This window comes from Epinephelus lanceolatus, chromosome 12 (assembly GCF_041903045.1).
Source record: "Epinephelus lanceolatus isolate andai-2023 chromosome 12, ASM4190304v1, whole genome shotgun sequence".
NCBI lineage: Eukaryota > Metazoa > Chordata > Actinopteri > Perciformes > Serranidae > Epinephelus > Epinephelus lanceolatus.
Genome location: NC_135745.1, coordinates 25,830,067 through 25,842,412, shown reverse-complemented (window position 1 = coordinate 25,842,412; position 12,346 = coordinate 25,830,067). Strand labels below are relative to the sequence as shown.

General features: G+C 41.5%; 1 protein-coding gene across 1 annotated transcript; it reads left to right on the top strand.

The window, feature by feature from the left end:
• Positions 1 to 684: 684 nt before the first annotated feature.
• LOC117272376 (protein shisa-like-2B) lies at positions 685 to 9,735 on the top strand. The gene is made up of 3 exons (XM_033651275.2): positions 685 to 1,029; positions 3,013 to 3,149; positions 3,304 to 9,735. Exons 1-3 carry the CDS (start codon positions 848 to 850, stop codon positions 3,549 to 3,551), a joined length of 567 nt encoding a protein of 188 aa, XP_033507166.1. The 5' UTR covers positions 685 to 847; the 3' UTR covers positions 3,552 to 9,735.
• Positions 9,736 to 12,346: the final 2,611 nt, after the last annotated feature.

Below are 12,346 nucleotides of genomic sequence, written 5' to 3'. Positions count from 1 at the left end.
TCGGGAGCCGTTCAGCCCCGCAGAGAGCTCCCCACACAACCCCGACCCCAGAATTAATAACAGGAGGTTATGGTGTTTCATTCTCTTCTCTCTATGACACTTGTATCTTGACCAGTAGCCTACTTTTGTTGCGTTGCTGATCCTCTATGATACACAAATACAGTAATAATCACATATCGGAACAACGGGATGTCGGACTAATGAGAGGTCGGAACAATGTGGCACCAATAAAACATGAGCTTGGTAGATTCTCCGGGGAAGTCCTATCCCTGCAGTTAGGGACCGTTCTACATGGTACCGCTGGCAGGGTGGAAATAAGTCAAAGTGTAGAGGAGATGGACCAGGTTAAACGGGCCGACCTCCGAAGCTCTCTCGCCTCTTCCCGCAGTTTTTTAGAGCATGGGGGCACCCCTCCCCCCTCTGAGTCCACCAGTGCTCCTCACTGCCTTGTGTCACTTAATTATTGTTTTTATGGCAACATTTACATGTCAGAGGGGATAATGTGTGCTTTGTTATGCTTCTATCAACAAAGAAATGAAGTAAAGTAGCAAATTATTTCACTGTTGAATAAATGAGCTGACTGTGGGCAGTGTTGAGAGGGAGGGAGGGAGGGAGAGAGAGAGAGCTCCAGTTTTCCTCTGATTTAAATGTTCCTCCTCTTCCTCTCCTGCTCCTGTTCTTCACCGTGTTCACTCACTGGGGAAATCACAGCTGATGGAGAAACACACACAGCACCTTCACACTGAGGATGCAGGGATCTTCTTCTTCTTTTCTCTCTTCACTTTAATCTGAGGTTAAGAAGTGTTGCTTTTTTCTTCTTCTTTTCATTTCTTCGCCTCGCCGCAGCATGAGCGCTGAATGCAGCAGTTACTACAGCGCTGACGGTGTCTTTGTGGAAGGATTCTCGTGCCCCAGACCGGGCAACGCTGTTGCTGCTGTGTACTGCTGCGGATTTAACGATGTCAAGTACTGCTGTGATGATCCCAACAGTTTCTTTCCGTATGAGTATGGATACATGTGGTGGCTGAGGTAAGGGCAATTTCTACTCGTCATTCATTTTCTTTACTTAATCTGTCACTTATTCTGAATTTGATCTACAGGTATTCTAAAGATGCTGCAGCTCTACAATGATCAACAGTTGAGCTCATCACTTACGCGTTATCCAGAAACGTGTGCAGCAGCAGCAGCAGCAGCAGCAGCTGTAAACCTCGACTCACTTGTTAGATAAATTCTTTTATGACTGAGCTGGACTTTCCAAAAGCCAATTTTGTCAGCCCTGAAGCGCTTTGTATCCCAGCTACTATATTTTTCCATTTTATGCTCATGTGTGATTTCAGTTTTTTTTCTTATTTTTATTTGATAACATTTTAATAGTTATCTGTTTGTCTATTTGTTGTTTCCTGTTGTTTTGTACAGGTTTATTAATTTTCTTCAGAAGTGTTTTTGTAAATTTCTGTGAAATGATACGTCCTAGACAAATGAAATTTTCACCAGTGAATGGAAGTTGTGACCAAATGCTGCTCAATAAATATGAGCCCAATCGGCCTGATGGGGGCGCTATATTTAAAAGTTTGAAAATGTATACCACCTATGCCATAAGTCTGATTTACACAAAACTTGGTGCAGACATTCATCCATGTAAACTTTACAAATTTGCCTCAAGAACCACTAAAGTGCATCTGACAGCCATTTTGATTTTTTTGTAAAACACATTTGATATCTTGTAAACCTTAGATCTGATTTGTACCAACTTTTCATTATAAAAAGTTGCATAAAACTAGTTGATATTTCGTTCTGAAAATATTGACCAATGAACTTCAAAGGGGCGTGGCTCAGCACATTGTCATGAACAACACATTCTCACTTGGACCTCGTCACACATTGACGTTTAGTCATGGACTTTCCACGTCCAGATACCACGTGCAAGGTACCCGGGGTGTGTTGGTTGTTGATGTTCTGGGACACCGTGTCAAGTTCTGCCTGTTACATGCATTGTCTTCTTTCAAAATAAACTTCTGTTTTCACAGGAAATTTAACATTTACATACAGTCTCTTTCAAAATAAACACACTACATCAGTGCAACAATGCAAATTGACATTTTTTTTCCTCCAACAACTAAACGCACATGGTTAGGTTCAGGCAACAAAAACACGTGGTTTGCTTTAGGAAAAAAGAACAGGGTTTGGCTATAGAATCTTACAGACCGCTCGGGTAAAAGTCGATGTTTGTTGGACCCATCCACCACCCTCCCACCTGCTCAACACAGACTTTCTCCACCATAACTTTCATTCTTGTCCTGCCATGTTACCCCTATGAGGAAGTAAAACGGCCATCAGCTGCGTATCATGCAGACATAAACAACGGCTTTTTTTTTGTCTGACGCCGCAAGTCACTGCCCAAGCGCCGGATTTCGACAACTCAGGAGTGAGACCGGGTTGTCATAAAACTTACAGAATAAGTCCACACAAGTACCTGGAACATACCCTGAAAGTTTCATTCAAATCCACCTCTAGGGGACGCCTTAAATACACAAATGGGCGTGTTATGCTGTAAATAAGAAAGTGTTTGTCCAATCGTTACAAATCTCGCAGGATATTTGAATCATAACAATTTTGAGCCACATGTGTAAAATTATTTTGAAATCACTCAGTAGGGGGCACCATGAGTTGCAAACATGTACATGGGTCTGATTTTATTTGTGGATAAAGATAGTTTTTGCGTTCTTTGGAAATACCTTGCCATTATAAGAGTTGTTTAATTCATTTTTACTATACTTTAATGTAATAAATGCCACTTCAATTCCTCTACTGATTTCATAAACTTTCTATATTTGCTGGGGGGGTTCAAACCCTGGGGTGGGGAAGCCCTTCTTTGTGGAGTTTGCATGTTCTCCCCGTGTCAGTGTGGGTTTTCTCCAGGTACTCCAGCTTCCTCCTATGGTCCAAAGACATTCAGGTTAATTGGCGACTCTAAATTCTCCTCTCCTCTCCTCTCCTCTCCTCTCCTCTCAGTATCGGCGCTCTGGTTGGTCTGTCCATTGCAGCGGTGGTCCTCCTTGCCTTCCTCATCACTGTATGTGTCCTCTGCTACCTCTTTATCGCCACCAAACCCAGTCGTCTTGACAATGGCCTGCCCCTCAGAGCGCCAGGTTAGTGTGTGTGTAGGCTCTCTTAAGTGGAAGCTTAGGAATTAATTTAATTTGTACGCTTTCCTTCTGAAATCCTCAGAATCGGAGAACATTGCTGGAGTCAAGGTTTAAATGACTCCTTTTTGTTTTGTGCATTTGTCTTTGTGCTTTGCAGAAGGAGATCCCAGTGAGGGATCCAGTCATGTGAGAGTCACCTGTGTCTCTGGCCCGCAGGGATTCAGAAAACACTTCATGAGCCGAAAACTGGACTGCGATAACCAGCCGCCAGACCCCGAGCTCCTGTTCCAGAGATGTTTCACAGCTACCGTCACGGGCATGAAAGCGGAAACTCCTTCACAGGCCTCAGAGAGACTTCTTGTTAAAAAAAGGGACCAGCAGTCCAGGGATCAAGAGAGTCAGTAAATCTGGAGACAGACTGTGCTGCAAAGGGACGACTGGGATGCTTGGAGGAACAGCAGCTGACATAATGTGGTGTGCATGGAAGTAATTATCAAATAATGAGGAAAAAGAACAACCCTGAATTCTTTAGATCAAATATAAGTGTTCTCAGTCAAGGTGTTAAAAGCCTTGATTTAATTATTCCACACATTAAATTTCTCTCCTCCTGCATAAATAAGTGTTTCAACACCTAACAACAGTAACTGAGAGCTTATGGATGGAAATTAATTATCCACCATGTTCTCGGAAGAGAATGTTTATAAGTGGCCTCAAGAAAGCCAAAGACTTGTTGAATCATTATTATATATTAGGTCAACCCCTGGGGACGTAGGCCGAGTGTAGTGATCCAGGACGTACAGTTTTATGTGTGTCTAGGAAACATGCCGAAGATGTGGCTTATAGCAGGAAAAAGAGCCTGATACACCAAGACAACAGCAGAGTCTGGACAGCCTGGCTGTGAAGTCAGGGTGCTGTAGACTTGTAGCCACACCTGCTACATTTAACTCAGGGACTGAGAGATTTGAGGGAAAGATCTACAGTGTCATGAGACCTGAGAAATGACAGCGCTGGTTATATGTTTAAATGCTTAACAAGACTTATGTTTACGTTTTCCTGACCTCTTGCTGTCGTGCAAGCTTTGACTCAAGGTTAGGGTCGACATCTGTCTCCTACCAACAGTCAGAGCTGGGGTTTTTTTAAACCATGACCAATTTCAGTCAGAGACACATCAAGGAACTGATTTATTTATGATTTTTTGGGGGGTATTTTTGCTTTTAATTGACGGCTGTCAGTGAGGAGACGGACAGGAAACAAGCAGAGAGAGGGGTATTACAAAGAGCTGGAATCAAATGTAAGATGTTTTGGGCAGTTTTGTGATAAGCAGCTTACAGGAACAGTTCACCCTAAAATCAAAAAACATATTTTTCCTCTTACAATGTTTGGTGTGAGTTACAGAGTGTTGTGCTAGCTCACCTAGCACCACTGGGCTAGCTGTGGCCTTGTTGGAGTCACATAATGATGTTTGGTCATGGACTTTCCACTTCCACATACAACTTTCAAAATAAACTTCTGTTTTCACAGGGTATTTAACGTTTACATACAGTCTCTTTCAAAATAAACACACGTTCAACAACCAACAACAACCAATGTTCAAGGTTGGGTTTAGGCAACAAAAGCACGTGGTTAGGTTTTGGAAAAAAGAACAGGGTTTGGCTTTAGAATCTTACAGGACGCGAACACCGCTCTCTCGGGTGGAAGTTGGTGTTTGTTGGACCCATCCACCACCCCTCATTCCTGCCCCAGTTGGACTTTTGCTGCCTTAACGTTCGTTCTTGTCCCACCGTGTTTCCCCCTGACGCCGCTGGGTGCCGTTAAACTATAACGGCAACTGGCCACGTATCATGCCGACGTTTTAAGACAGCTTTTTTTGTTGGTTTCTGATGGCACAAGTCACTACCTAAGCGTTGGGTTTCGACGACTTTGGAGTGAGACCGGGCTCTCCAAAGCCGAGGAGCAGGAGCTGAAAACGCTCTATCACCCTTCGTCTTTAACCTGGACTCTGGAACAGTTGGAAGACCCAGACTAGCAGACCTGAGGGGCCTGTTTGGGCGGTACAGTGTGAGAAGCTCAGTAATATACTCTTATCATTGGGAGCCTTGTGTTTAATGTAATTGATTAAAAACTTTAAAATGGATTTTAAAAGAGATATGAGGCCAGTGCAGGAAAGCTAAAACAGGTGTGCTTTGTTTTGGTCAAAAGTCTAGCTGCTGAATTCTGAACATTAACGTTTACATCTTGCGCTGTCACAAGCACAAGCCTCTTGTCTCTAAGTAGATGCACACTTCCTTCTATGCGGTGCTGCTCAGTAGAAAGAAAATAGTTCCTACATGAAACTTCTCACGACAAGGTCTGTAGATAATCGGGTCATGATTTCTGTAAAGAGACATTGCTGTTGAGTTTTTCAAATGTATATTTTTGGCACTTTGAGCACCACAAGCTGAGTGCCATCTAGCTCCATAATATTGGAGAGAAGGCAGACATCTCTACAGCTGATACGTCCAATACTCAGCAGCTCACACCAAAACAATCTAGACTGATACATAGCACTACAGGTAAGAGGAACAATTTGTATTTTTGATTCTGGCGTGAACTGTTCCTTTAACTACTGACCGCTTTAAACACATGGTTATACATTGAGACTTGCTTTTTAATGGTGCTCTCAAGATAATCTGAGTCACAGCAAGGACGCTGCTGAGAGAATGAGAGGCCGTTTACACATGGCCGGCTATTTTCATAAACGGACATTTCACCGTCTCCGTTTTCAGAAAGATCTTCGTTTACACTTACCCGTGTATATATACACAATAGCATGCCAAACCTGTAGGTGGCAGTGTAACGAGAAGCTCAAGCCTTCCATGTATCCATTGTCACCATAGCAACATAAGTCGCACTTTTGACACAGGCGCAAGTTCCGGCGCATACTGTGACGTTGGGTGCCTATAACTCCGTTTATCTCCGTTTATCTCAGTTTACATGCAAACGCGCAACCGGAATTTTCCAAAATCTCCACTCTGGCCGGAGTTTTTAGAAAGACTCGTTTTCAGAGGAGAAATCTCCGTTTGCGTGTAAACGAAGGGCACAAACGAAGGAAGATGTCTCCCTTTATCAAAATCACCATGTACGTGTAAACGGCCTCTAACAAACACACCCGTACATACTCAATCTTAATTAAATCAACAATACCAAAATTATAGCACATGAGTAGGAGGTCGGGGCGGAGGAGGGAGCTGCAGCAGCAGCTGGCAGCAGCAGCAGCAGCAGAGTAACAGTGATGGAAGCCAAGTCATAATGGTCCCTCTACACCTGCATGAATATGACTGGATGTTAACAGTCAGCTGATAGCCAGTGATTGTGCAGCAGAAGGAAGCAGCTGATACCAATCAGCTAACACAAGTGCTACTTCACCGCTCTGCCTGAACTAACGCAGTGCTTCAGTAGATTTAGTTACCTGAACTAACCAAATATTAGACCGCATTTGGACTGACTTCAGCTGTGCAAAAACCCAGTCTGGTAAAGCAGAGGGAGTGTCAGTGCCATTTTTTTCAACTGGGGAAAAATGCAGGGCTGTCTGGCAAAAAAGCCGAACCTGGCTCACGTTTTTAAATCAACTATACGCTGGCACGCATTCTTGGTTGATTACTTTGTAACGTAATATCATTGTTTTTTTTTTACTGTTTATGTCATGTTTATGGTGATAAAAGATAATATGACTGCCAGCCGGATCATCTCTGAGTTGTAAAATCTTGTCTGAGAGGATTATGTGCAGTGTTTGGGCATCTGATAAGCCTTTGAACCAACACATCTGCTACTGAAACTAGACTTTCTTGATTGTATTTCACAGCTTACCTTAAAGAAAAACCCCAAATGACCACTGGTATATCAATCACTCACACCGTGTCACGTTGAATTTGTGAGGAAAATATTGTTTTTCTTGCATGCCTGCAGTGAACAAAGAATCCAAAAACTGCAGTCATAGGTGACCGCATTTAACAACAGTAAAACTTTATCAAAACCTCCATTCACAAACTCTCACACAACTCATGCAGTATAATCCAAGTCTCATTTTTTCAGTCTAATGCTCAGTGCTTCCCAAACAGACAGCTGTGTCTGACGGGAAGTTGAAGTAACGGTGAAACTTAAAATGCTCTCTTCACAGCCAGACTCCACTGACAAAAACAGGCAATTTTACCACACTGAATAAAGGAGCTGCATCAGATAGTTTGTTTGTGTTGTTGTGTGACTTCTGTGTTTCAAAGGGTTGGAATGGATTCAGCAAAGTCGGACAATAACGCAAACAAACTATCTGATTCAGGCAGAGGTAGACCAGCAGCTCCTGTGTTCAGCAGGCAAAAATTACTGTTTTGTCAATGGAGTCTGGCTGTGAGGAGAGCATAGGTAAGTTTCACTTTCACCTCAGTGAAGTGTTGCCTGTGTTGGATGTACTGAGCATACGACTGGATGAATGAGACATGGATTATGCTGCACGAGTCATGTGAGAATGTGTAAATAGATGTTTTGGTAGAGTTTGCTGTTTTTATGACTTCAGTTAATCAAGAATTTTCTCTGTTTTTGGATTCTTCATTCACCGCAGGCATGTGAAAAAAACATTTTGTCACAAATTCAACCTAACATGGGGTGAGTGATTGATATACAAACAATCATTTGGTGGGTTAAGTATTCCTTTAAGCAGCAAGCCCTCAGTGATGCAGCCCCGTGCTTTTTAACACATGGTTATTTTTTGTCTCACACATAACTATTGAGTCGGCAGATGAGAAAAAAAGTACATGAATCATTCCTGTAACAGTCATATGGGGCAATGAAAGGCAATGAAAAATAACCTTACTTTTCAGCATGTTTTTACATAGCCGCTGCTCCCTGATAGCACAACGTATGTTACCAGCCTACCAGTACACACTGGTATACTTTGCATTTTCTTTCTGACCACTGTGCCACTGAGCTGAAGACATTTTTTCAGTCTCTGTCATTTATTGATACAAAACTAAAGGATACATTCATTGTTTTCTAAAGTCTGTCTTAAAATAATAAGGGCATTTTGAGAACGTTTGACCACAGATTGTGAAAATATCCTTTATAACATGTAAAGGGACAATTCACCCAAACTCCTCTTACCTGTTGAGCTATTTATCAGGCTAGATTGTCTTGATGTGAATTGCTGAGTGTTGGAGATTATCGGCCGTAGAGATATCCATGGCCAAAGATCCCCAACCTTGTTGTGAGCAGTTTCATGTAGGAACTTTTTCTACCGAACAACACCCGCCAATGGTATCACTGTGCAGAAGGAAGTGTGCATCTACTCATGAATGAGAGGCTCTTGGCTGTGCAAGATGTAAACATTAATGGCGTCCTCCCCGGCTGAGCTGCAACGTTAGCTAGCTCAGTGGTGCTAAGTGAGCTAGCAGAAGATGTATGCTTCCTTCTGAGCAGTAATACGGTTCGTGGGTGTAGTTTGGTAGAAAGAAAATAGTTCCTGAAAATGCTCACATCAAGGTCCGTGGACTACCTTGTGTAACCAGGTCATGATTTCTGTAAAGAGACATTGATGTTGAGTTTTTCAAATGTATTGTTTGGCACTTTAAGCACCACAAGCTGAGTGCCATCTAGTTCCATTAGGCAGACATCTCCACAGCTGATATTTCCAACACTCGACAACTCACACCACAGCAACCTAGACTGATAAATAGCATGGCAGATGAAAGGAAAACTATGTATCCGATTTTATGGTGAACTGTCCCTTTAAGTGAGAAAATAACTGTAGAATAAGTTCTTATCTGTATCATCAAATTCACAGTACATGTGGATTCCTATTTCATACTCAAACACACCTCATAGTGAATGGCAGTATAACAATGCACAACTCATTATGCCGTTAAACGTTACACCAGCTGTGTAGCTTTTGTCTGAAGAGTTCTGATTGATTTACAGTGTTCCTGCATATAAAAAAGAGATCACGAAGCTTCATCACACAATGCACTGTAGCTGCTGGATTGTCATTTCCTTCACAAAACTTTAAAGTGCCCTTGTTTTTGTAGCTCAGAATGGTAGCTCAAGCATTTATAAATTCATGCAAAATGTCATGTCTTGTATTTGTGAATAAATTTTTGCTTGTGTAATTGATATACAGAAACCAACCTCAGTTTTGAATGTCAGCACTTGTGTTCTTTTTCCAGCAGTCTGATATTTTGTCTGTTAACTTGTGCTGCAAAAGTGAGCTCTGTACAGCAAACTAGAAACAGTCTCGTTGAGCAGTATGTTCCCATATGGAGTTATACAATTCTACAGACAAATAGATGCTGGCATTTTTTCTGAAATGTTTGGAGGGATGAAGTTTCTGTTGTTCTCATACGCATCATGTTGATAAATTGAATTTCTCATTCGTAAATGTCAGCACAAAGGTGTGCGTAGCATACATGTCAGCAAATGTATGAAGAAAACAAGACTGGGGGTTCATTTTATATTCCTCGTGGTATCCCGACATTTGATTGCAGTGTCTTGCAAACGCATTCCATGAATGTACATCGTGGTTTGTTGGCACAGTTCTTGAAAGAGCATCAATAAAATCTGAATCAAAGGCACAGCCTGATTATTATGCAGTGATGCTGCCCTTTTACTGATAGACTGCCACGTGCTGGAAAAACAACAAACAAGTTACAGCTCATAATATTTACAGGGTAAAATGCTGTGGAATGCTAAAAGGATGTTGATGCAGTCAGATTTGTATCTACAAAAGAATATAAACATGAAACAGCTAAAGGCTAATAACATAAATCCTAAAAAATAAGATAACATGACTTAAAGACTGATTATTTCCCCACTAGAGAAGCACTTGTTACGAGCAGTATTCTGAAGGGAATTCATCTCCTTTGTTTTTTTTATTGGTTTACCCCAAGTTTTCTCTAATACCAAGCTGATGTTTGTTGTATTTGTATTATGGCTGTCAAGCAAGTAAAAATGAATCTAATTAATGATGTGCTCTGTGATTAATTACTCTAAATTAATCGCATGCACCAATTTTTGCTGCAAAGTATTTTTAAAAAAATCCACTTCAAATGAATTTTGGCACATGATCCAGTAGCAAAGCTGCTTGATCTTCCTCTGCAGAGAGGCACAGCCTTGAAAAGCCACATTTCTGAAAATGTAATGTGGTAAGAAGATTCGGTGGCAGTGACAGCAAAACTGCTTTGATCATTACAAATTATATTATCATGTTGGCCTTTTTTTCTTTTTTTTCTTGGGTAAGATAGAGGATTGAATACAGACACAAAGCATAATTAATCCAGTGCCGCCTCCTTTAATAACTGCAGGTTTATAGACACCAAAGACAGTTTGCTCAGCTCCAGGACTGACAGTAGGCATACTGAGAAAGATTTTAATGGATTACAATTGGATGGATCTTCTTTCTAAGTCTAACTGCACCCTAATCTGCACACTGAGCGAGAATTGTACCTGTAGAATGGAGAATATATAGAACCTTCATTAGCATCTATAATACTTTACAATATGTGGAGATGTCCATGCATTAATAAGCTATGTTAATGTATTAGAGTAGGGATGAGAACTAACAGAAATGGCTAAGAAAAAAAACTCTTAGAAACCTGTCCTTTGTTTGTGTTTCTTGGTGTGGTAGTCAGGAAAAAAAGTGAAGTTCAGCAAGGGAGGTCTCGCACACAGGAGATTCAAACTTAAGTCTGGATTTTAAATGAATCTGTTTGATACATTTAGGCCACCCCCAGGAAGTTTTTTGCTACCTTTTTTTCACTATTATTTTCAGTTATCCCATACCTTGGGCCATCACAAGTTGATAAGGAGCACCCCAAACTTGGGGCCGTTTAGTCTCAGGGGCCAAAAAAAAAAAACCCTTTTTGGGAAAAGTTTCTGGCGAAATGATGTCATTGCAAATATTAAGGTACTGCAACTGCATAAATGGTCAGAAAAGTCTCAAATTTTGCATGGTGTATCCTGACCCATTGGGAAACTAGCAGAATAAGATTCTGGGGCTTTCTACCTTTCTATTTTCAAATTTCACCCTCATCATACCCCAAAAGACAAAAAAATGTCTGTCCACCTGACATATTGGGCTCCAGTTTCCCGGCACAGTGCAGGGTGGCGCAGGGTGGCGAACCCCGCGAAAACTTGCAAAATCCACCTGGCCACACCCAGCTGGCGAAGTGCAGGTGTGCTGCGCCTCCGCCACGCCTGGTCTGGCCCACTGTCATCAAAAGTGATTATTTTCAAGCATTTTATTACACATCTCACTGCCTCGGATGATATGAAAAACTTCCTAAGTTTATAAGCTTCAATTTAAGCCCAAGATGACCTTTCTATCTAGAAGATTACACCTGCTATGACCAAAGTTCTCCACTGTATCTCAAATCGGAGAAAACAGAACTTTCAAGCATTAACCTTCCAAATGGGATTAAGCTTATTTATTGCATCTAAACAACATCTTAAACAAGATTTGAGAATTGAGGTATGTACTGTTATACTACCTGAAGCGAATTACATGAAAAGTGAATACTACAGTATATGTTATACCCCTAGGTAGACTGGGGTATCAGGGTGCAACATAAAGCTATGCTGCGGCTAAATAAACAAACAAACAAAAAAATCAACAGACTGAGCAAAGAAGGGTGTGGACAGTCACACAAAACCAGGGAAACAAATACGAGATTTATTAAAAAAGAAAGTCCAGGCAACACAAGGAATAAAGATGACTCTAGTGTGCAGTCATAACTAATGATCAAGAAGCCAACCATCAATGGAGTCACCCTTAGGCTACTAACCAACAGCCAATATAAACATTCAATACAGCTAAATGGAGAAACTAATGGAGAAACTACAATACATGGTTTCCAAGTCAGTTATGGGCGCATTGATCATGGGATAGTACCCAACTGTGGTGAGGCATTTTGGAGACTGTCCAGTAATAGACACCCAGCCTAACAAACCAGGGATGTACTGATCCCTGGAGTTGATTTTACGAGCAAAGACCCAAATTAGATCAGTATCTGATGATTTTGATGCGCTGTAGGTGGTTGAGTTATTTGAACCAGATGACACCAAGTTAGCTGGTTCAGATCTTTTCCGTTTGTAGTAAGTTAGCAACTCTGTAGTCTGAGTGGGTGGAATTTCGCTGCATAGATCAGCCTCTCATTGGGTGGAACGAGCCACCCGCTGAAGTC